Source organism: Mercenaria mercenaria, chromosome 5, assembly GCF_021730395.1.
Source record: "Mercenaria mercenaria strain notata chromosome 5, MADL_Memer_1, whole genome shotgun sequence".
In the NCBI taxonomy this organism is placed as follows: Eukaryota; Metazoa; Mollusca; class Bivalvia; order Venerida; family Veneridae; genus Mercenaria; species Mercenaria mercenaria.
Genome location: NC_069365.1, coordinates 31,889,246 through 31,916,564, shown reverse-complemented (window position 1 = coordinate 31,916,564; position 27,319 = coordinate 31,889,246). Strand labels below are relative to the sequence as shown.

The 27,319-nt window shown below is 34.9% G+C and overlaps 1 protein-coding gene across 1 annotated transcript; it reads left to right on the top strand.

Annotated features, from left to right (window-relative positions):
• Positions 1-19,486: 19,486 nt before the first annotated feature.
• LOC123558876 (temptin-like) lies at positions 19,487-23,613 on the top strand. Its single transcript, XM_045350719.2, has 3 exons — positions 19,487-19,690; positions 22,931-23,081; positions 23,449-23,613. The coding sequence occupies exons 1-3, from the start codon at positions 19,514-19,516 to the stop codon at positions 23,532-23,534; spliced, it is 414 nt and encodes a 137-aa protein (XP_045206654.2). The 5' UTR covers positions 19,487-19,513; the 3' UTR covers positions 23,535-23,613.
• Positions 23,614-27,319: the final 3,706 nt, after the last annotated feature.

The window sequence follows — 27,319 nt, the reverse complement described above, 5'->3', positions numbered from 1 at the left end:
AATTGGTACTGTTTCCAGCAGTATCGGCCTAGACTGGATGCTGGGGAGGTAAATATGACACCTGCCGTGGGCTCGGCTGGAAATAAGTTGTTCCATCCATTCCAGGTGGGGACTTTCGTCGACTACCCACGTTAAACAAGTAACTTTACTTTACTTTACCTTTACCTTTACTACAGTACTGCTGTTATTACCAATATAAATCTTGTTGTTGAATAGGACAAGTATATACGTGCTGGGGAAAATATTTCATGATGGACCTGTGAATTCTTTACTTGTGGGTGAAACAGGTCTCATAAGGGTAAATACGACTAGCTTCTACCGATTATAAAACATACCGTACGATTTGTTGTGAATTAACTGTTGTTGTACTTTTAGTAGTTCAACCGCCACCCTTGTTTAAGAGCAACATTTAAAAAACACGTTTTTTTTTTCATCCTCAAGTAATAAGTAAGTAGACTCGCCCAGTTACATAGAGCGCTTACTTCACCCGATTTACATTCGGAACATTTTCACACGTTTCAGGCTTTATCTTATGTTTAACATGGGATTTTTGAACCGACCAAAGATGTTGGAAATATTTGTCTCATTGTTTATTTTTTTTTAATAAAAATGTTACTGTTTTCATTTTCTACCACTTTTTTTCCACCCTTGCCTGAAAAAACAGTAATGAGTTTGTACACTGTTCAGACAATTGTGCTCTGTTGAAATTTAACCAAACACAAGTTTACCTGCATAAACAGAAAGCGTGATATGTCACCATGCGCGGATCCAGAGGGGGCGGGGGGACCGGGGGTCCGGACCCCCTCTGGAAAATCTTTAAAAAAGGAAAGAAGACAAGAAGGAAAGAAAATGTTTTTCGAAAAAGGCAACATTAGGACTGCATGTAAAGTATATGCGGCTGCTGCTACATACGACCCCGACATAATTCATATTATTTATCTAAAAGAAACTAAGAATTTTACCTTCAAGAAAGCTTGATTTTATTATTTTTCCCAAATTTATCAGGTTAGTCCATAAAACTGCCCCAGAATGCAAAAAATGAAGTGCTAAATTTCAAAATTTCCAGGGGGGGGGGGGGGGGGGGGGGGTCAGGGGATCGGACCCCCTCTGAGAAAATTGGCTGTGTCCGTGCATGGTCACTATACCTGTCCAGTACTGGACATTATGGTAAACGCTTCTTTCCTGCACAAATGACAATTTCGCAACTTCTGTCCGGTTTGTACAAATTTCTGGCCGCGATAAACCATTTGATTTGTTATCAGTTATGACGGTATCTGTATGAGGATGATGATTTATTTACGTCTTTTATGAGGATCATGCTTTAGTTCAAGCGATGATGATGATGATGACGAGACTACGCATTTGAATACTATTACAATACCTATGTTCACTCTCCGAAACCAGCAATTATCTTTGTTTATATTTGTTTCAGTATACAGTTGTACAATCTTACAGATACTGAAACGAAAGTTCTTTCGTGTCATGGGTAAAGACAACGTACGACTGGGCAATAGATATTAATGCTAGTATTGGGAAAAGTTGCCTGGAAGCAATACCTGAAGTAGACAGGCGAAACTTAAGCCGTTGTCTTTGGTCCATTTAAGAGTGTTTCTTTTTTGATGTAGGATACGAATTATACATTGGGTTTTGGTTTTCGACCATTTGGGTTTTGACCAAAACAAGTTTTAATAAAAGTGATGTCAACTCTTGTCATTGAACTATCTTGTTATACCTGTTTTAAAAGCCGATATTTTTACGGAGATGATACTGGTCAAACCTAATTGAACGACATATGTCATATTAATTTTGGAAGTGTGATATTCTAGTTGTTTTTACTCTACTCGATTCTTCCTATGCATACATGTATTAAGGAAAGCCTCTGTCAGACTACTTAGGAAAGTAACTTAATTATATGTTACTGGCGGCTTGATCATGCGGATAGTGCAGTAATATTGCTTCCTGAGTTTTTGCTTTCCTCAAGTATTATAAGTATGCAAAACGCACGTAATGAAAAATCACAAGTCATCAATAACTGTGTAAACTTTTACTTAATCAAATCTAGGGTTTTCTGCAGCTGGACTCGCCTAGCAATTTGCAATATCCTTGCATTCTCCGGTGTCTGTGTGTTTATCATGGTAGCTTAAGCTTCATGGCGTTGTGGGATTTTTGTTGATGTTGTTTCTACATATATTAGCTAGAAATTTTCATCATGATAGTAATATTTCGAACAATATGCCATGATATTTTAATATTAATCTATAATAATATGGTAACAGCAATAACGCCACAGCCTTATCACATTTAATCAGCATATGCTATTTATTTAGTGACAGGTCACTCATACTGACATAAAGTTTAAACATAGGTCTCATCATTGTTAAAATTTGGATTGTTTCGAGTGAAGGTGAGTCTGTGGCTCCTTACGTTAATGACCTACTAATTACTGCTCGAACCTACAAGTAAAGTGTAGCTCTTTACACGTCTTTTACAACACATGTTAACACAGCACGGAAGTCACCAAGTACAAGGTGGAACTTTCCAGCAAAATAGAAATTACCGGAAACTCTGGATCTGGTATGCAAGTGTTACGTCGGTTTTGTCATTGCTGAAATATCATGTAAGAATTATGTTGTTCCTATCAGCCTCATTGCTGTGTATTACAGGTTTCTGTTCTAAATCACCGTTTAATTACACAACGTTGAAAGAGTTCAAACTTAGTACTAATAAATCGAACAACCTACAAAATGCTGCAATAGGAAGGGAATTAAATACTTAATTGCATTTTTATTGTCGAAATGCACGGCTTTAATCAAACTGTATTTCTATATAACGATTGTCTTCAAAAGAATGGAGTCTCATCTACAATTTTCTTTGAAGTGAAATAAAGATAAATCCATAATTAAAAATCAAATAGAGTCATTAACCCTGCACCCATTAATTAATTCTTACGAAGACCTAAACTGTGTAACTAGGACTTCAAGGAATGTGTCACGTCCAGTGTCCGTTGAACGCGGGGTGCGTCAGGGAGGGGTCTTCAAACGGAACGGAGTCTCATCTACTATTTTCTTTGAAGTGAGATAAATCCATAATAAAAAATAAAATAGAGTCATGAATATCTTAACACTGAAGTTCCTGAAAACTCAGTTTAAGTGTCAAAACATTTAAGGACCGTTCCCGGTAAGTGTTAATTGACATTAGATTTATTTATTTACCATATCTAGAAAGGTTAAGGATGATACGTTTTATAGATCGTGAGTTGTCGGACTAAATTTGATTGAAAAGACAAATACAATATATCTAAGCATGATAAATATGAGCTTAGCCCGTCAGTTGTCTGTCACGGCCGGTCGCATTAGGATCATATTAGGGCATTTCGGACTGGTATCAGGCAAGTTCATGTCAAATCCTCCAGGCTCACAATCTGATATCCACAATTAAATTCACATTTCTTAGCAGAATACAGTTTATAGCCCTTGTAGAATTAATACTTGAGCGGGGGAATGAAATCGTATCATCACGGGACGACTGCATCTTGACTGATTTCCAATGAACTTAAGTACTTAGCATAAAAAGAGGGCGTACAATGTGCATGGGTATATAGATGGATAATGCATGTAGGCTGGCATGATTCAATATAGTTCGTTAGTTAGTTAGGTAGGTAGGTAGTTATAAATATGCACGAGTTCTGCTGCAGAAATGTTGCACGACTTTAGGCCCAGAAGGAACTAGTGCATATTTCTAAATGGAGATCTGACAGTCTCTTACAATTATAACTATCGTATAAATCATGTTAATGTGTCCATCAAAAAATGAAAATATCGTCCTTTATAAACTTTTAAAAACCTTAGTTAATTCGGTGGAATATTCTGCAAACATTTGTCGAAATATGTGTTTAAATTTTCAAATCATTTTTTTTTTTCATCTTAACATTAACCAGCATCTGGTGCGTCTTTACCTTGCATTAAAATCTAGGATAAAGCATAAAAGTATGTATCTCTACAATATCATTACAACCATCTAATGCTTGAATCCGTATCTAGTTACGTTTTATGTATTTGTTTCCTGACTATAATTGCGTGCTGACTATCCTTGCTTTCTGAGTGTTATTGCTTTCTGACCATCATTGCTTTCTGAGTGTTATTGCTTGCTGACTACCCCTGCTTTCTGAGTGCTATTGCTTTCTGACCACCATTGCTTTCTGAGTGCTATTGCTTGCTGACTTCCATTGCTTTCTGAGTGCTATTGCTTGCTGACTATTATTATTGCTTGCTGACTACCGTTGCTTGCTGACGACCATTGCTTGCTTTCTGAGTATCTGACTATTGCTTGCTGAACTCCATTGCTAGCTGGCTATCATTGCCAGCTCACTGTCATTACTAATTGACTATCATTGCTTGCTGACTGCCATTGTTTTGTTTTTACAATTTTTGCTTTCTAGCTCTTTTTGCTTTCTTACTATTTCTATTTTCTGACTTTCTAACGATTACTGCTTTAAACCTGTTATTGCTTTTGGACTTTTAATACTTCCTGATCAATATTTCTTCCTTTAAAAACTTCAAACCATTCTCATACTAGTACACTCGTGGCGATGGATTCCATCAGGAATGAGGTGTCGAGAGTGATTAATTTAAGTTGTAGAACTTCCTTCACAATCGCCCTAAAATAAATTATGTATAACTAAACCATTTATATACAACAACAAAACAATAGTACTAACTATTAATAATTTTATGTTCTAACCAAATCCGTAATATTCCGCGTTGACTCGTTTATTTTCGTATATTCGTCGGATAGCTTTGTAATAAATTTCAAAAACTGTTAACCTGTAGCGAATCATTAAATGAAAAGATTGGTTTGTAAAAAAATCACAGGTAGATCTACATAAATTCCTGCTATAATATTCTGCATCGATTGGCTATCTGGAGCATTTTATATTTTAAATCATGAAATTATACATAATTATTTAATAACTTAAATTAATAACTGTATTTAAAGAGAATTTCGCCCTTTTTACAGTGAAATATACCATTCGAGCCTTTGATGTTGCTTATCAAAATTACACCTGTCTGTAAGATGAAACGGACTTTTTTTCCGATTCCGCATTACAAAATATTTAATGTTCATTCGTAAATATAAATTACAAATTACTCCTAAATTCTGTCGTAGAACGATAGGCTGTGGTATTGTTTGTGGCTGATTTCTTCCATTTCGTGTTGGCGTGTTGGCGGGGCGAAAACACGACAACACGAAAACTCGACAAAAACCTAATTTGTCGAGTGTTCGTGTTGTCGTGTCGGCGGGGCGCAAACACGAAAACACGACACATTTTACGCGAGAACTCGACGTTTAGTGGGCGCCGACACGACCACGACAAATTTATCTGTCGAGTTTTCGTGTTGGCAGGTATGAATGTGTCGTGTTGGCGCCCTTTATTTGTCGTGTTTTCGCCACGCATACACGAAAACACGAGAAATACCTTATCTGTCGAGTTTTCGTGTTTTCGTGTTTTCTCCCCGCCAACACGAAAACACGACAAATACATTGCTGTCGAGTTTTCGTGTTTTCGCCCTGCCGACACGAAAACTTGACAAATTAGTATTTGTCGAGTTTTCGTGTCGTCGTTTTTTCTCCCCGCCGACACGACAACACGAAAACACGACAATACTTTTCAGACATCTTAAATATCTGAAACCATTGGCAAAGGGTTTTAGAAGCTACGAACCGTCAATTCAGAATTTATTTATATTCACTCAAGCTGCATTAGGAGATCTGAGATTAAAAAACAATACAATAATATGTCAGATGCCAGTTATCGTTTTAAGAATACAAAGTGTATGTATTTATAACAGACCCGGTTCCAAAAATATTACATTGGGGTGCGGTGAGCGGCAACAGTTAAAGAATGAAGGCGGCATCGTCGAGCCGAGTGGGGTTGTGTACGGAATGGGGTAACCCCTCATGTAAGGTAGGTCTGGAAATGTTTGAAATATGTGAATAAAATGGTGGCCCCTGCTGTATTATTTTAGTCCAAATTCTGAGGTACGGGGGTTAAATCCCTCCTGACAGTGGAATCACAGGATCTCTCCCTTGTCATTTTTGAAATATAGACCTGTATGAAATGGTGGTCCCTGCTGCATTTTTGTCCAAAATTTGAGGTACGTGAGGGGGTCATGCCCTCCTATTTATGGGGTCAAATGGTATTCCCACGGACATTTTTGAAATATAGGAATACAATGGTGGCCTCTGGTGCATTTTTAGGTCTTAATTGTTAGAAAATATTATTTTGATATTCGACCTTCGTCTTTCGATATCTTTTTATGTAACGAAAATTATATTCAGTCGAAATATACATAGAACATAATCCAATTTTTATTCTCAAACTTATATTTTCTAGTATGCAGTTATGTTGTGTTCAGTTCAGTAATTGTTGTGCGCATGTCTAACGGAAGATGCTAAAGCGAAAACACGAAAACTCGACAAATAAGATATTTGTCGTGTTTTCGAGTTTTCGTGTTTTTCGTGCCGGCGGGGCAAAACACGAAAACTCGACAAATAATGTATTTGTCGTGTTTCCGGCGGGGCGAAAACACGAAAACTCGACAAATAAGGTATTTGTCGTGTTTTCGTGTTGGCCCCGACAACACGTCGGGGCGAAAATATGAAAACACGACAGCATGACAAATAAAGGGCGCCAATACGACATATTCATACCCGCCAACACGAAAACTCGACAGATAAATGCCCGCCAACACGAAATAGCAGAAATCAGCCACCATAGTAACTACACACAACAGCGAAGTGCATTCATTTTGTATCTACGAAAAATCTCAATTCATAAAACCTGAAATACTGAGGCAGAAAGCTCTATACAATGACGAATATTTGATTTATCTCACTCTTTTCTCTTTGTTTTCTCGAAAATGCCTGACGGTAGTTCCAGACTGAGTCAACGAAGCAAATTTATTTTATAAATCATTGATTTAAATCTTATTTGAAGCAGCCTTTTTGTAACATATATTGTTGGCTGGTTTAGAAAGTTTGTCTAGTGAATTTATTGTTAACGTTAAGAAATGCTCAAATTATACACGCTGTGGCAGAGTGAACGGTAACTTTCACAAATAGTCATTAATTTGTTTTTTCCCCAACACACCTACGATCACTGATTATGTTTGTACATTAATCCCCATCAGATTTGAAAAAAAAAAAATAAAATAAGATTTAAGTAAACAATGTCTGATTATCAGTGTATACTTTTCAACTGATTTGCTCATATGCCTTTACAATGCCCTATGTTTCAGAATTTCTCAGGGAGAACTCCTATTATTAGGGCTTTTCATAAAGTTTCACGAAAGAACCCGGACCCCAGCCTTAACACTAACATAAGCCTCGTTTTTATCAACGTTTAAAGCATGAGACTCAGGAATGCTTAACTTATTTTGCCCTGTATTTGTGAATCCTGTTTGGATTTTAAAAACTAAGCAAAATTTCAGCAATATAGATTTATTGAAATGAAGTTGCAATAGCATGAATATTTAGAGGCTCAAAGTCAAAGCCAAAATTTTGAAATGTTGATGAATACGGGCCCTGGTGACATACTGTGCTATAAATATCTATTTACCGGGCTAAATGAATAAGCAATAGCAGCTTTAGTATACCAAGTTGTTTGTTAGGGTATCTAGATTACATGATATATGAGGTAGTTGACCGATATAAATGGCCGACAAACCTCTGTTTATAAGGTTTTATGAATAAACTAGTATTAACACACCCATCCCTGACCCAAACCCCACTCCCCGACACATTATTTTTGGAATGTCTTTAATTACAAAATTTAAAATAAATAGCTTGCGTTTATTACATTGATGTCTAATCTAATAAAAACTGTCTCAAAAAGCATGTAAATCTTACTAACATTTACATGAAAAATGGGGACCAATGCCTCATGTAAACCCTACGTACTCATAAAATAATGGCAAATACTTTTGCAAAAGCTGTATGTATTGCAAGAAGAATTAGTCCATGAGCCAGACCCAGAAATTTTGGCTAGCGGTACCATCCGAGGGGATTAAAGCTCAATGCTATTTTTGGATAGGTAAACATCTGACAATTCAGAAACTGTGTGATAGTATTGCAGTGGTGGTAGCTTTTTGTGCGTTATTAGCCATGTAGTAACACCACCCCAAAATAGACTTTCAGCAAACTTCCGTTATACATAAGTAGACTTCCTATTTCAAACTAATGGTTCTCTCTTATTTTGAAATATATTTACTTGGAAACTGATAGACAAACAGCTCAGTTTATGTATTTTATGTATTTAATAGAACTGTAATTAAAATATTGCCTCTTTAGCGTTTAGTGGTTGCAGTTACAGACAAACATAGACCAGTGCTTAAACATAATTAAAGAACACAAATATTGTTTCATAATATGCAGTTAGAAAGGTATTTTGCTCATTCTTGAACTAATATGACATGTTTAAATACATAGAGTATAAGGTAGTAGAATTCTACATATCACAAAACCAAGTTGTCCGCCATTGGCTGTTTTGGCGCTTGTAATTTACGGCATATAAATGTGCGTTACCTACTTGTTTGAAATTAATTAATACTTCTATACATGGTATGGAACAGAAAAGTATGAATATCGTTAAATCAAAGCAATTTCTGAACTACTTTTGATATGTTAAATTAACAATTAGACAGTTATTCGCAGACCAATAATTTTTAATATCAAAGCCTCCTTGTTGTTATTGTAATTTACGTGAAAATACACGTGTAGACGGAAAACACAAAATATGTTGTTTAAACATGATGTTTTACTGTCTGATCTGCCAAAAAGGTGCAAATTCATGCCTACTTCTGTATCAATGTTCTTATGCTTAAACAGTAAACATTTTTTTGGCTGAATAATACCAAATGGTACTTTTATACAGCAAAATACGTTACCATAAAATCAAGATTTTCATAATATTTCATATAAACATGTTAAAGTCGTTGTTATTTAGTATTATGTTTAGAAAAGAAATATTTTAACTAATCAATAAAATCATTCTTCGGTTAGATATCAAATGCCATGTTAATTCATTGAATGTAAAAGTGTAATTTACGTTACAATATGTTACCTTAATCGGTAATATGCTACCGTTATTATTTTCAGTCTTTATCTTTCTATATCATGTCAAGTTTATTCTTTGTTTTCAATAAACCACATTTTCTATGTATTCAACATACTAGAACATTCTTAGTTATGACTCTTCATTACTGTCTGAATCTTAAGATATCGTCAATATTGGTACGCGAATAATCTTCATCAGTTTCACTGGTTTCGTTTATGTCAACAGATTCATCAGGAACGATCTTTTTGTCACTCAAGTTGTTCACTAACTGTTGTTCATCATCAAAGTCCCAGCAATTTATAACAACACCTGGAAGATAAAGACTATTCTCATGGGCATGTAGTCAAATATACACCTTTAAGAAAAGATCAAGGTTGTTTGATTTTGATATGGGTGGACGGATAGCTCAGTGGTTTGCATATTGGCCTTCCAATCCTGAGGTCGGGGGTTTGATCCCCGGCAGCTACTCGGGAATTTTCAGAAACGCTTTTCAATGTTTCCAACCCAACTAGAGGTGTACTGGTCAGGAACCCAGGCGATCCTTGCATGTATCAGTGATGAACACTAGGCACGTTAAAGAACCAGGCTGTCTATTCGCAACGAGCTAGGCTAAGTTAGCCGGACAAGCCTGTATCTGATTTCTGATCTCTCTGTCATGGAGGCTTTGTCTCACTCTGTCCCTCTAGTCAGATCGCTCTGTGTCTGTTCTAGTAGAGGATGAATTATGCGCCCTTTTGCATTTGAACTATGTAAAGCGCCTTTGAACGTGAAATTGATCATGAATATGGTATAATAATAATAATAAATTATGAATAAGAGTAAAACTACAGACATAGAAAAACATGAAGAGATTGTATTAAATCTGAGTATATTATGATAAAGTTTTCCTATTGTTTTTAAAATAGTTACGCAGATATGAATAAGTAGCTGATAGTTGACTGGACTGATATGGTGGCATCAGGGTCATGTCTATGCCGTCAGAACTATTAAGGATGCTGTCTTGGTTGTCATTCTTGTTGACAAACATTTCGTATCTAACCTTGTTGATGTTCCGATATTTTGGGCGACCATTATACTACAAATATAAATGACTCTCCGTCTCCAAAACGTTGTCAAATCACACACGTTGACGTCCCAACATTTAGCTGTCTGAACATAACTGAGTTTTGTTGTTATCATTACTCATGAAATATTTCCAGTTCTGTGGCTGTTTTGGTATTTTTGACCAGAAAACAGAAGTGTTAGTGCAGTTCCACGTCGTTTTCTTTCGGCAGACTAGATTCTTTCGGAAAAGTATGTATCTGTAATGAAATCTACTATCAAAGCATCGTCATCAATGATGTACATTTGTAAGATACGTTTTCAATAGAATGGTATGGTAGCATATTTCTGCATTCACTTAAGCAGATAGTTTTCGCGAACAGTTTACGTGAAAATTTAAAAACTTTTCACGAAAAGAATCTCTTATTCAAAGTGGAAAAAATCACGATGGTGCGAACTACTGCATACGATAACAGATACCGAATTAACAGAAATAATAAAGGGAGTTAAAAATATGTTAAATTTGTAACCCATATGAAAGTCATAATAAAATATCTATAAGTTTTAGACACTTCTAGGGGTGGTGGTTGGGGATTGAGGTTGGTATAACACGCTTCATTCCGTAGAGGGGACTATTTGGGTTATCTTTATGCAGTTCAGTTCACTATTTTGACACACTGTCTCGTTAACAAGATAATATTTTCACGAAAACTTTCTTCTACTTTCACGAAAGTTTATTCAATTTTTCGCGAAAAGTATTGTTTTTTTTTCGGGAAAGTTCACAGAATGTTCATGAAAACTTTATGATTCTCGTATGCAGAAATATGTCACCGTAGAATGGCTTGTTGTAGCTCGATACTTTCTTCAACGTAGTATAATAGTTTTGGCTTTGTCGGTCTTTGTCAGGAAATTTTTTAACTACATCATGTGTGTTCAACAACTAATATCACGAATAGTCCAAAACACATTTCTTTCAGCCCTTATCTGAGCCATTCTATTCTGCGAGCTGGTCACTTTCTTTGATTTTTTAAAGTTAAGGCCGCTAGTGCCAATTTCTGCTTTGAATGGATACATGCATTTTTCTACATCTGTCATCACTTTTTTACATCCGCATAATCGGCTTTGATCTGCGCAAGTTCAACTTCTTTGTGTGTGGATTTGTCTTCTGAAGTCATGTCTGTTTTCTGTTGTGTAGCTTCAACATATTTAGCTCGCATGTTCTGTGTCAAACAACACCTGTAGTATGATAAATATTGTCAGCTGAAGCTTATGATGCTTCCCTTTTTCTTGGCATGAAGTTTGATAGTCTGTTCTATAGTAATTTACACATTCTGTGATGCTGTTGCGGCTGAACTAGACACACTGAAGCGAAGCCACGAACCCTCAAAAGCTTTTCTGCACAAGGGTGGGTTAATTCAAGATTTATCATTAGGAGCAGATAGCGGAGCGGTGGTCTAGTGAATAATGTGTCGGCTCAATCCAAGAATCGTAGGTTCGAGAGCCCCACTGGGGTCACAACCATGTCTTTTCTAATGACACCAGTACTGGTTTTCCAGGAAGCGGTTTCGAGAGATACCAATATGTTTGAAGCTTTCATCACAATCGAGCTAAAACAAATGAGTATAAACTAACGGACAAGCAGGTAGATACATTGCATCGTTCAGATGATTGGACGCAAATAATAATGGGTACAACTTGTACATCTAGGTCGTTGACATTTGTGGCCTGTATTAATGCCAGTATATAATGAATAATATCAATAAAGTATAAACAGAAGTGTGCCCTTTTCTGTGATCTCTCTCTCTCTCTCTGACACTTTTGAAGTGTTGACTTGAATTGTCAGCAAGTTCGTTTACTTGTTTACATAAACATCGGTTGAAGGTCAAATAATTAAGGTTGAATATATGTGTCATCTGTTAATAAGTAAGTGTCAGGTGATTTTTAACATTTAAACTAAGAATGATTCTGTCCCTATGTAGCCATGGTGTTCCAATGAGTATCTATTTGTTTTCTACCTGTTTAAGGCGCATTTCTAAAATGTATTTCAGTATACATACATGTATAATTATGTTCTTGAACATTTATAATTGATTTGTACAGATGTTATTGTCACGTAAAATCCGCACAACTATTGAAATGAGATGGTGATTCACAGTATTCTAGTAAATATCTAGTTCAACAACACAAATTATGTATAGTTATTATAAAATGTTACATTTTTTTCCCGATCTGTGCAGGACATATTTTTCACTTCAAAAATTTCAGTTTTGTACATTTTGGTAACATAAAACTTATACGGAGATTACATCATGGGAAAGTTCCTACCACTGCAGAAAAATAGTTATAAGAAACACTATTCAGTCTGTACTTTCAATTATATTGAAGAATCATAAACATCTTGGTTATGGGGTTATTAGTACAAGTAAAATATCTATAATGTTGGTAATAAAATCACTGTTACGTAAATTACACTAATTAAAATGTTAACGGGTACGTGAAAGATGTATTGTTTAAAAGCACATTCAATTCATTGTTATACATGTATAAGAGTGTTAATAAACTACAGACTGCACTTTTTCTTAATCATTGTGTGGAACAATTTCATCGTCTTAAATGTTTTTAGGAAACATATTAAATGTCACGTAAGTTACAAAAGCCCTAACATTTAAACGGCATTCATGTAGGAATAAAAAGCATTCGGTATGTACTTTCCGAAAGTCATAATGTTGAATATTCCTTGATTCCTTAGGGAAGGCAAGGGGAAATGGTACCTCAAGGCGTAACATTTATTGGAAGAAAATCTAATTATGAGCTATAATTATGCTTATTAGTTGTCCATCTATTAAGATGTTCCTCATAATCATTATTTTAATTAACATTTATTCAAAGAAGCAAACCAAAAAAATGTTGAAAATTAAGGAAAAATTCTGTTTGTTTTTAAATATTTGTTACAAATACATCAATTATTCAAACTGAAAAACATATGTTTCATAATTCCTATGTCTACATTGAATATATTTTAGCTCACCTGAACTTGTATCTAAGTGTAGGCATATAACAGGATGATATCACACCAAAAGCTACCATCGATACATTGCTATCGCACATCATCTTACTCCAGGGTTGTATGTCTTTCCAAAAATCGCTATAAGAATTAATCCCTCCAGATGGTACCAATTAACCCTATGGCTCATGTACTAAATACTTTTCCTATTATACGACTTACATTATTAAATACTAGAGTTTGGTTGAAAACTAGGCGAATAAATTTTGAAAAGTCCACACTAGTTTCTCGGCGCCTATATACCCTCAAAATACTACATATATGACACCGTAGTGTATTACTCTGAATTTTGTAAATTGTTATAATGTATCAGTAATAAAACAGACAGTAACATGAAAAAGTCGTAAATTATCTATACAAGGCATGTGACTACTTACGTCAAAACTCTTTGGAATCGAATAGTATCAGTTAATTCTTGCAACATACCGTGTCTGTGAATCGCATTTTTTGGCGTTACATCTAAGTAATGAAATAAAACCGTTGTAAGTTCTTTTTTTTAAGAATTGTTTTATTGACTGCTTCTAATTAACATGCGACGGCATGAAAATATTTTAATATCCTCAATACAACACAGTGTGGTGTACAAACACAGTGAAACTCAGTATAAAATATTTGTAACAAAAAACAAATAAACAATAACAACAATGTATTTTCATGATTTTTAACGCTCTTCGGCTATTCTCTTTCTTTTTAATGTTCTGCGAAATCAATTCGTCATTAAGTTCATCTTAAAAATCAATTTTAAAGATTTTTTTTAAAATATACTATGAACGAGTAGCTTTAACTAAATCTAACGTGTTTTTATTATTTTTTAAAATGAACAAATCGTGATAAGACGCTCGCAAAAGTCACTCAGAGAAATCACGGCAAGATAAGGATTTAACAGTACAATCACGATCAGGACCTGATTACCTCAGAAGGTCAAAATCGTCGTGACGACATGTACTACATTACCTTAAGAGGTCAAATCCCTGGTGAGGACATATACTATGACTTACATAATGCACTTATCACATGTCTGGATTGCATGAACAAAGACTGCTATAAGGTACCTTTTGTTTAATAACTGATCAAACATGGGATAGGTCGGTAAAATCTTTTCGTCGCAGTCGTATTAAGAATATTGTAACAAACCGGACTAAATTGTAACTGGAGTGCTGATTGGTCAAATTAGCGTTCAAAGTAAAAAATAATCAGATTATTTTGTATATCAAAAACTGGTAAATTATGCGTTGCAATCTGAAGCAAAATAAAAATGTTATTACCGAAAAAACGTAGTGCTTGTTTATAAAACATTAATTACAATATTGTTATCACGCATAGAAATATTGTTTTCTGCGTTATTATTAAAAAAAGAGACCTTCTTACTAACAGGTTATATGTCAAGGATTCATATGAGAATTAGTACCTTTTGTTATTTTTTTTTTCATTCAGAATTGAAAAGCGTTTCTCACCAAGTATCGAAGCTGAACTGCCTGAATTATAAAGCTTTATATAAGCGATATGAATCCCTCCCTGGTGTGTTGGTCAGGGTGGTATGAAAGTTTTTATTGCCAAGGTAACCTGGGTTCGATTCCCGACTCAAGCATACTTTTTTTCTTGATTTGCATTTTTTATTTAAAGATTGTTAAAACACAAAAACGCATGGCCTAATGTTCATAATATGACCAAACTTCAATTTTAAAGAAATATCATTTTAGCCAAAACTTGGAGTCAGTCCCTTTAAAATAGAAGCGACGTCATTTTTGTTTCACGCTAGATACACGTGGAAATGAAATTGAATTACACATGCTTTACTAAGGGCCTCTAACGCGTATACATAATACTAACATCTTACCGTCATCCATTAAGTCAAATCTGTTGTACTGGTACAGTGGTCGCCACGCACTCAGAAGAACAGATTTCTGAGAACCGAGTTCAATTCTCGTATACAATTTACCTTTTTAACTCGTCTGTGTACTTTTACTGCCGTTTTTGCTTGATTTTAATATCGCAGTAACATTGCATTACTTTTGTAAACATTGCTAGCATTATGTGCGTATTTTAAAACTTTTCCAATAACTATCGACATTTTGGTCGCTTTTTTAGTTAACTCTATTACTTCATATTTTTAACCATATTATATACTCAGTTCCAAAAGAAAGTGTGCACTTTTTAAGTTTAAATATTTCAAAAAATTCCCCGACGTTTTTGTTTCATTTTTTCATACACTAACTCTCAGGTATAACTCAAAATCTAAAATGCACACCAATTTGTTTACGAACTGATTTAAATTTTGGTACCAAACATTATAAGTTTTCATGAAAATAACCGAGAAAAAATAACAAAAAACTAAGTGCACACTTTCTTTTGGAACTGAGTATATGTACCTTCGTGGGTGATTTTGGCATATTCCCTAGTCCTCCATGTCTAGATTAAAAATCTGAATATGTCCTAAAGTATCATTTTAGTTCATTCTTGCATAAAAACTACTTTTTTCACTGGATCCGCCCATGTATTAACGGGAGAAAAATCGTGTGCAAACAAGGCAATTCACGTGCTGTTAATACCCGATTTTTATTTTTGAAATGCTTTCCCAGGGACGTATATGTAATTCTGCGCAGATTGACATCTGGTATCTGCGTCTTTTTTCTTTCATAAAAACCTCTTCTTGAAGCATTAAAGATGCAATCTAAACCATAGAATGTTTTACTGTAACAGTAACTAACGCCGATGCGCTGCCTCCAACATTGTTCGTATTCGTTTCTTCCCTTGTTTACTCCCCTTTTAAAACTCGGCGTCAATTCAGATTTTGTAGACAACCGTGAATGTTAAAGAATCGCGGGTTTACCTGTGCGATTATTTGTTTTTAGGTATCATATTTATGATTTTGGTAAGTATCAGTCAGTATGTTTTTATCTTATTTCTCGAAGATTTATATAAACAGCGTGGAAACTTGACACTACGTTCGTACTCATCCGTACTCCAACTGCGTGTCCGTACTCAATATAACTCGAATGTAAAGTTATTATTCTTGAAATTGTGATCAAGTCCACCAAATTGTGAAATGATATGAACAATTATTGGTATTTTTATGTTTGTAATAACGAGAGATAAAAAAATCGCTTAAAAACCGAGTCACAAACAATCCCGCGGGCTTCTGCAGACGTTAATACACAAAAAACGTCTATTATCCCTACATAAAACAATAACACTCAATTATGATCTGGACTTGAATTTGAATATACCCAGAATCATACTTGACAATTCAAAATTCGCAAGGCGAATGGTTTATTAGGCCATAGCTACACAGCGCAGCGTAATCAAATAAAAATGAAATAAAACAAAACAAAACAAAGTGTCACGATACAACTTTGTCCTAGCTTGAACGTTCGTGACACATTCTGTAGTTTAAATGTACATGTCATCTTTCTTAGAGATATTTCTTTTTACATATGCTTTAAATTCTTGCATAGTGCAAAATATATTTGATATATTTCACTCTAATATTTTGAAAATTCACTGAAAAACATGTTATAAATCTTAATATTAAATAAAACGTTTACCATTAACTTCTTGCAATCAGTTTCAACGTGATCTGGGTTCAAACTGAAACTTAAAGAAACAAAAACGAAGCAGAAAGTGACAGAAGTAGCGACACGTTTTCAAAAATTATGGTCGATAATTTTCGTTTGTCTGTCAGGTATTTGAAAACATTTTTTCACTTTATTTAACCCTCTATCTGATTTGATTCAGTACAGCTACCATGGGTAAAGAAGGAAAGCTAGAGAAGTGCATGTTCGAAATTTGACGCACACTGATATATAATACATGTATCAGTAACTTTACTAGCTTGCATTTTGTTGTAGTTGTTGTGTTTTCCTTTGTTTCAAAAGTGTGTTCTGAAAAATGTAGTACGGTTGCAATAAAGTTTAACAGATTTGAAAATGTTATGTTCAATCAAGTTGCTATAAAGAGAAATAACAACATACAGAGCAAATCCGCTTTAACTATAGGGGTATTACACTGTTGAGTAACCTGGGAAAGTTGTTCACAGGAATTTTAACAACACGAGTTGAAAAATGGTTTGAAAAATACAATTTATTGTCGGATTCACAGTTTGGCTTTCGCAAAGGTTGCAGCACAGTCGACGCTATTTTTGCGTTACATAATCTAATCGAGCATACCCTTTCACAAGGTTTCCGTTTACCGTGCGTGTTCGTAGATCTACAAAAGGCATTCTACTCTGTCTATCGACAAGCGCTTTGGTTTAAATTATATCATTTAGGACTAGATGGAAAAGTGTTGAAAATGTTTAAAGCAATGTATTCTATAGTCAAATCATGTGTAAAGCACTGCGATTTATATTCTGATTTTTTTCAATATATCGATTGGCTTAAGGCAAGGTCTAAATAATTCGCCGGTGTTGTTTGCCCTATTCCTGGAAGATCTTGAACTGTTTTTAGAGGGCACCAATACATCAGGTTTATTTCTATACGACATGTGTGTTAATTTACTTATTTTTGGTAATTCGGTAAAAAATTTACAGACAAGTTTGAATAAGTTATATGAGTATTGTCAGTACTGGTGACTTCAGGTTAATACAAGTAAAAGTAAAGTTGTAGTCTTTCGTAGAAGGGGCCCAGTCAAACAAAATGAAATATGGCATTACAATAATGAGCCACTCGAAATAGTAAACGATTTCAATTACTTAGGCGTGGTGTTCAATTATACGGGATCTTTTAATCTTAACAACCAGTATGTTGTCGGTAAAGCGCTAAAAGCCTTAAATATTCTTCTAAGAAATATCAACAAATATGACCTCAACCCGTCAATATCACTGCAATTATTTGACTCCTTTGTAGGATCCCTTCTAAATTACGCATGTTCGGTCTGGGGTTTTACTAAATCAAAGGAGATAGAGCGAGTACACCTAAAATTCTGCAAAGCCATATTAGGTGTTAAGCTAAGTACAAGTAATGCTGCTGTATACGGGGAATTAGGGAGGTACCCGTTATTCATAACTAGATATATACAAATAATTAAGTACTGGTTCAAATTGATCACCACCGATAATATCATATTGAAAAATATATATCTGAATGCCTGTAGTAAATGTGATAACGGTGTTAATAACTGGGCCAGTAAGGTAAAAAAGTTATTGCATAATCTAGGATTTGCTGAAGTATGGGATTTCCCCCAAAGTATTTTTACCGATATTCAAGCAAAGATTAACAGATTGTTACTTGCAGCAGTGGCGCACTGACGTAAGAAATAATAGCGTGTTAACACATTTATATTTTTATATTAAAGAAGATTTCTGCTTTGAAAAATACCTCAATCTATTTCAAAGTAAAACTTTCAGGTCTGCTTTGACACGGCTTCGTGTATCTGCTCACAGGCTCCGTATTGAGTCTGGGAGGTATGGTAGAAACCGTCTAGAACGTCATGAAAGAATATGTCAGTTTTGCGATTTAAACGATGTCGAAGACGAGTACCACTTCATTTTAAAGTGCCAAGCATATGAGCAATTAAGAAGTCAGCTTATTAAACGTTATTATTACACCCGCCCTAGCATGTTCAAGTTACGCTATTGTTACAGTCCAAAAACAAGTCCATCTTACTTAATTTATGTAAATTTATTGTAAAAGCAAATAATAGTCGAAATGAACTATCTACTCACCTGTAGATTACCAGTTAGCAAATAGAGTACATGTATCATAAGAGAACTTTTTATATTTCCTATATAATTAAGCATCCCTCAGAGTTTAAATTGGAAAACATATCTCACTTTCGCTTTAATTCTGTTCAATCTCCACTTTGTATGATGAATTAAGGATTAAGTTAATAACTTCTAAATACTTCTTCTTTTTCAGCTCAGCACATTTGTATTGCTTTGATGGAATTATGTCTCTATTTTGTATTGCAAAAGTTTTCCATATGTGTTGTCATAATATTAGCCAATTTCATTGTATGTGTGACCTCTAAAAAATTGTATTATGTAAATCATGTGCAAGTTTAACAATGTACCTGTAGTGTACTCGTTAAATAAACTTTCTGTTCTGTTCTGTTCTTCTGTTCTGTGTTTTGCTGTTACTCTTTGTGTTGTGTTTCCTTAAACATGTGTTCAGTTTCCTTAGACCCTTTCATTTCACACATGTTTCTTATCAGTATTTTTCACAGATCTGTGATTGTGTTAAAACGATTTTAGTGAAAGGTGTTAGACACCGCTTATCTTTCTGTACGACTATATAAAGACAGAAATTCGTTCAAACACTGTCATTTTTCAATAATTCGTAACATTGAAAATAAAAATGCTCGGGTTAGTTGTCACTTTGATAAGTATTGCAGCAATTTCTGCCCATCCTTATTATGCGGACAGGATACCAAATGGATATACTGTGCCAAACCCATGCGGTTCCGGATCTTGGCAAGCGGTGGGCCATTACGATGCAATACACCATACACATGATAAAAATCCATTCGGAATGGTACGTAGTCTTCTCTTTTTTTTAAACGTGTCCCCATTGTTGTTGTTGCCTATTTAGAAACAGTTCCCAATCACATTCGGGGAAAAGAAGGTGTTAGTTTCGCTGTTATTTTAAATCATTTTCTACAAAGTCTTTTCAGTGCCCAATATAGTACTTTCACGTTTTCAGCAATTTAGTTAACTTTAAAAATGGATGCGGATAAACATATACAATATGTTTTTGTATGAATTTTTTGTCATGAATATTTTGAACAGAGTTCGGGGGACTCGGGTTCTAAATTTTTGCGTTTAAGTTCGGAATATCTTATACTTCAGCTCATTCATATCACCCGGTTATGTTTCAAGCTAAAGTTGACAATGACAGCGATTTAGCGGCTATATCCAACAATAATACATGTATTCACGTTATTCAAATTTGAATAAAGATACGCAGACTGATAAAAACGGTGGAAAGTTTTATCTAAGTGTTTAATATGCTGACAAAAGTTTAGCCATAGCTTTACTCTAAACATAAATAAATATATATTCTTGTTGTTTCTCGTCGTTCATTTTCGCTTTTATGGAAAAGAATAATATCAGAAAATAAATTTAAAGTAGGCAGTGGTTATATACGCTCCTTTTATGAACTAAAAGAAAATATTCAATTGTTTAAATATGACGAAAAAATGGATGCGAAATTAAATCTTCAGCATACAAGCTGCTTACCGTCAACGGAAGGCAAAGATGTGGCGTCGTCAAACGTAATGTTTGACGTTCCACCAGATGGCGCTCTATTACGCCTTCTTGATAAAAAAAGCTCCGGGGGAGGGGGGCATTAATCCTATGTGAGTTTATATATGCAGTGCTTCAACTTCCGGGAAGCGTTATTCCTATGGAGCGTTATTCCTATGAAAGTAGTATATAAATGGTGCTTAAACCGAAGTATAAAGCTCCCCGGGGAGCGTTATTCCTATGGGAGTGTTATATAAGCGGTGCTTCAACCGAAGCATAAAGCTGCCCGGGGAGCGTTATTTCTATGTCCGGGAGAGTTATATATGCGGTATAAAGCTGCCCGGGGAGCTATTTTCTATGTGCACTACTTAGCTGGACGCTTCATGATATTAAGTAAATCAGGTTTCGAGATGTGAAAGATAAGAACATTTCTTAATGCTCATTGGATAAATGACATATTTGGACTAAAATATTTTTGTAAAGGTATGAACATTCGTGCAATAATTATGTTAGTGTTTGTCTTTACTGAAGTATATTCCGACGATTTAATTTATATTAATTCACATTCTTCCGCGTTCCATGTAACTACTGGACAGATTTCACTCTGAAACTTTGATGATTCGTCTTAATATGCTTTAAATCTGTTTCAAACAGTCGTCGGTTTTTTGCACGGATAAAATGGGTAAAAAATTGTTAAAAATTGAAAGAACAAGATGTGTTTATTTAACATGTATACTAAAACTATATTTCGCTCTTGAACACATGATTTTTAATTGATACCGGTGCATATATCACATTTGGTGTTTCTTAGTGAAAGATATTTTCATCTCACATCTATCTGTTATATGGGGCAGATATAACTAAAATGTATTATTTGTGATGCAAGAACGAAACTCTCTAAAAATGGTACGGCATATTAAGTTATTAACAACCGAAACGAGCTCAAAATAGTTCGTCTTTGTCAAGATGGTTGGCATTCGTTCTGTGGCATCGTATGCAAACAACAACAACTTATGAATCATTTAAAATTAAACGAAAACAAATTACATCGTCATCTCTCACTCAATTCTTAAACCCTATCAACAATAAAGATTGATCCTTGCTACAATAAAATAAAGCAAACACAATGAGTTACATTTTCCAGCAGTCAAAAAAGCTTAAATAAAAGGATGCTATATGTCTCATTCCGAAGAATATTTCTCCGGCCAATAATCGATAGTGGTCAGATTTTCTACATAGAAATAAGAAGGGCATGTACACATTTTACTTAACAAAAATACTAACAATAAGAATCATTAGGTGCAAAATGTTTATCCATTTTCAACACTGGATTCATCAAATTCAATTTTTAAAATAAAATTTGTCTTTAATTTCGATTGACCTACGCCATAATTTATGATGATATCATTTCGTCATTTTTCCCTTCTATTTTCTACATAAAGTAGGTAAAAGTGTCATACATGCGTTTACATAAAGCAACTAATTACTTAGACCCCTTGACATGAAACCTTAGGTGCAAGCGGTTTCTTATTCTCAATGAATATATCTTTTGAATGATATATATTTCATTTTTGTAAAATAAAAATTTGATGAACCCACATATAGTTTATTTCCACTAATTTTGAAGAATAATTAACTTCAGCGCCAAGCCGTTGTTGTAGCGTCATGTGCACACGTTATATAATGCCGCGTGAACGTATATATATATTTTCGTGTTATAACATGTGCAGAATCGTGAGGGATTGGTTGGTACCCGAGCCCTGTAGGGCGAGGGTACCAACGACTCCCGAGGGATTCTAAAGATGTTATAACACGAAAAGAACATGCGCTAACGCTGTTCTAGCATAAATCGCGTAAAATCCAAGTAAATACATACATTGTCCTTCAACGTCATTCAACTTCCATGAAATGCGCGGTATACGTTGTTTTTTCACGTTGACGTCATTTCCTTTTGAATTATCCGTTTTGGGGGCGTAATACGTTTACGCTTTGCCACGGAATGCGCATATATAAAAAAGGTGTTATAACAGCACGTGAGCAAAAGAATCTCTCTGTTCTTCTGTTAAAACACCCCTAAAAAGTGACAGAAAAAGCAGTTTTATGCTAGAATAAATGATTTTTAGTTAATTTGTGTTTGAATGTTTTATTCGACATAATGAGTCTAAGTATTAATGTATTTGTATATAATGATTTTTTAAAAACAATTTTGTGTTAATAACACGTACTTTACAACATAAGAAATTGCTCAGTTAACTATTGAATTTAATGACACTTTCGGTGCTAAAAAGAAAGACGTGCCCTTCAAGAATATCTTAATTTGAGATTAAGTGAGATTTTCATCTTTGATAAATAAAGACTCTAACGACAAGTTTATATTTAGTGACGGATCAAATGGATAATCTTCAACCTCTCCAAGATACCCCAGTACAAGTTAATGCTTGGTATTGTAATCAGCGAATCTATAAAATTACTAAGTTGTAAGTAAAATACTCTATCTGATTCTCTTCCAGATACGCTTTTTCTCTTTCAGGCTTTTGCAGCTCAGGGACACATGTGGACAACTGCATTATGTAATATGGACAGTGATGGTGACGGTAATACAAACGGCGTGGAGCTAGGGGATCCAACCTGTGTATGGGCGGTGGGTGCAACTCCAACCGGAGCAGCAACAGGTCATCCAGGTAAGCCCAAACATATACTCCATCATTGGAATTTGAAATTATAAAGATACTAAAATGAAAGAAGAAAATACGTCCGAATGCAGTGACGTCATTGAACGTAAATCAGGACAAATAATTTGAGAAAATAATATGATTATACACTAATCAAAAGTTGAACAGAAATGTTCCAGACCGTGGGCCTTTATTCTAGAAAATGTAATAGAAAATAGGCCGATGTAAAACAAGCATTCGTTTAAAATAGGTTGGATGTTTTAGACGTACGATACGTGCTAAGGCTGCTAAAACGCAAGCACGGTTAATGGTCTATGTTATAATATAACATATTATGTTCAGGAGTTGTATGTGTATTCGTCTTTATACATTTTAGGTCTTTGTGAACCAGTAGGCTCCGCACAGTGTGCCGGACAGTCATTTACCTGCGGTTGTCATGGTCACAATTGTAGCGGAAAGTAATTGTGCGTCAGTTACTTTGAATAGTTGTTTGTAGAAAATGAAAATGTTCTAAAACAAAATAAAATATTATGACAGTCTTGACTTCATTAGTTGCTGTGTGCAGAACTCAAATAGAATCATTAAGACATCTTAACGAGCAAATTAACACAGAACTGAACGAACTGAATAGCGTTCCTGTTCCGGAAAGGAAGCTGTGGCGAATGGTCTAGATTCTTGGAACACCTGCAGTCTCTTCCCAGAATGTAAAACTTTGCTATGTTATAATTATTAAATGTGTGGATGCTGTTATCATACATATTGAACAATTCCTAGAATATAGAAAATATATAGGGGAAATATCTTTCACGAGTGAACAATAAATGCAATATTTTCACGAGCCACGAGCGAAAATGTAAGATATGGTGTTCATGAGTGAAAGATATTTTGATCTTAAATGTAAAACAAATAAATATTCTTTTCATTTCATGTCTTGACTTTATTTACTCATTTTATGAAAAATTACTAACATTGGGATAAGTGTCCCCTGTATGGGTGCTTTACACCTGGCACGCTAAAAATCCAGGGAATCTTCTGGAATTGGAGCGTCTTCTGTATCTGGCACTATCCTCCCACTAACATTACTAACAGCATTCTGGAGAAGACGCCCATATGGGTTACCGGCGGCGACTATAAATAAGCCTCAGTACATATAAACAAACAAGAAAAAACATTTGACTAGCCTTAAAACTGGAAATGCGGGAATAAACGTATCAAGATCCAATACATTACGACCAACAGATTTAAACTAAATCAAAGTACTGAAAGTACAGAAAGGCTGGCTACCACAAAACACTGAATGAAAACTGTGCGGGAAAGATGTTTGCAAAATCTTAGATATTATGGGTTTTCCATATCAAACTAAGGCGAGCATAGGGTATTGTTGTGATGAACCATCTTGATTAACTTGTGCATCCAAGTTAAAATTCAATCGAGAAGCCTAGTTTATCGGACGTAAACATGGGTTCAAGACAGTAAACTATAGTTTACGCCAGTTATCCTGTGTGTTCGCTCGAAAATTTATGTTAGTATTCGATAATCCTAGTTTTTCGACCAAGAATGTAATTATTGGATAATTTGATTGCCGAGAACAATTGTTTACGGACGTGAACCTATGTTTACGACCATGAACATGGGTTTACGAGCGTGAACCATAGTTTACGAACATGAACCTAGGTTTACGTTCGAAAAACTTGGTTTCTCGAACAAAACCATGATTTTTGGTCATTATCCTATGTTCACGAGTGTGAACCTATGTTTACGGTCGTAAACCCATGTTAACGGTGTAAAACCTAAGTTCTCGATCGTTAACATATGTTCACGTTCGTAAACTATGGTTACACTCGGGAACCCTGGTTTACTCCCGTAAACATAGGTTCACGCTCGTGAGCTTCGAATAACTGCCGAAATTCAAAGTTCAATTGCAAAACCTAGTTGAAACCTGGGTTCACGGGCGTAGAAAAACCCGGTTTTACGTTCGAGAACCCTAGTTTATCTATTGTTAATCCTAGTTTTCCGACCGTGAACCTGGGTTCACGTTATTATTGGACAACTGGTGTGCCATAACATAATATCAGATAAAATATAAAGGTAAGAAACACGACATCTATATTTCGATATGCAATCCCCCCCCCCCCCCCCCCCCCCCCCCCCCCCCCCCCACCACCACACACACATCATGTAAGAATGTATGAACATTGATCAGATGGGGTGATTTTCTTGTCGGTATTAAGGGAACTTTGGGCTCGAACCCTGCTATAAACCGGACTGTTAATGATTATTGTCTAGTCATGTTCCTTCCCTACTATGATGGTTAGGAAAACTGACGTACTCGTAATAATATACTCCTTTTTTTAAGAGTATTCAATTCCTACCATGAGATTACTTTAACTAATTTTTCAGGAGGGCGTAGGTTCAAGCCCCACTAGGACCAAACTTTGTTCATTATATTTCTTCTTTCTTTCAAGTAAGATAAACTGTTTTTTCTTTCCAAGACTTATTTTCATTGTTCTGTCGTACAAAAGCGGAAATGTTTTATTTGATTAGCCATTTCTTACTGTTTAAAATGAATTTAACCTGAAGGGTGAATGTTTAGACATCTTTGAAAATACTTAGTTACATTTGTAAAAGTTCTTGATTTTGCATTTATTCTTTAGTTAACAAAGTTTGGAAGAAATGTAGGTAGGTAGGTTTTACTTCTGCCCTATGGTTCTTTATGAATGCAGAGAACAAGGCCATAATTTTTAAGAGTTGGAGCTTACTTTCTGTCCGATTAAATCCTTTTACTCGAGGCTCCCAAGAAAAAAATGTTATCTACAATTTTATTTTGTGTTTTATAATTGTTACGCAATACTTTGAGGTTTCATTTAGAAAAATATTTGGTAAAATGAATTCGCTGCGATCGTTTTGCGCAATGGCTATCACTTTAAAATTTGTCTCTGTTTCAGCTGGAGCAAAAAAGACATAATTTATACAAAATTAACAATAAAACAAAAACAAACAAACAACAACGACACGTTAACAGCCGTTTAAAGATGAAACACAGTGCAAAAATATGTTAACTTCAGGACTGAATCAAGTTAATGCAATTGTTAAACATTACCAATACGGGTCCACTATCTTAATATAACCTGAAAACAGTTGAAAATATGTGTTTAAACAAAACTCGCTTACATCTACGCCCCAACCCTTTAAGCAAGTTGGTGACAAAGCACTTTTTACATTATATCTTTCAGTATTCGTCAGAATGTTAAGAACGAATTTAGTATAAAATAGCCTTAAAAAAAGGTATAATGTGGTCAATTGTTCATTCTCACGTTGCTGTGGCAAAGCCACGCAGTGATTACGTCCCGTAGTACCTATAGCAAATGATCTGAAAGAATAGATTCTTAAAACTTAAGCCCTAAATATAAGACCTGACATAACTCATATCACTGTAAGTTCATTTTAATTGATATTTCATATTTCTTATTTTCCATGTTATGTCAGGTCGTCGAATAATGCGCAGTATATCGCCAGCGAATATCGCCAGCCTAATAAAACCGTTGGCGAAACAAAACGAGATCTACTTGATTTCAAATTTAGAAAAAGTTTATTTCTCAATGATTAGCCGAATTTAATAAAACAATAAAATCGCCTAAACTTTACAGTTGCATTGACAAGCTGAGAACCATCTATTGAAATATATAAACCTAAATATACTCTTTCTAAATGTTTGTTTCTATTTTGTGTAACTGCTCGATTTTCATCGAATATTATGTACTTTACAGACCTATCAATCTCAGTTACGTTGAGCATATCAAACAAGCTGACAAGCTCATGGTACCATAATACACACGTATCGTTCGCTGAGTTACATTTTTAAATAAATCAGCCAATCAAAATGCATGTTACAAAGGAAGATATGCAGAAAGTGAATGATTGAGTTATTACTTTTATGTAGTTTAGGTGTATGTCATACAATATAACAACCGCTGTGTAGCAACTACCTACTAGCAGGCTAGTAGAAAAACGTTTTCACGTGAAACAATTCCACACAGTTTGCCGTTCCTAACTGGTTACAGTATAGGCAAGCGACCTAGTGTACGTAGCCTTGAAATTACTTCCCTATGTCAACATTCGTATGTCTCCGGGCTTATATAAAATTCTGTAAAAGAAAAAAAATCAAATCTGAAGAATTTTCACTTAATACTAATGTGAAATAAAATGTAAAAACTTTAAATACATCAGGATTTGTGAAAACACTCTGA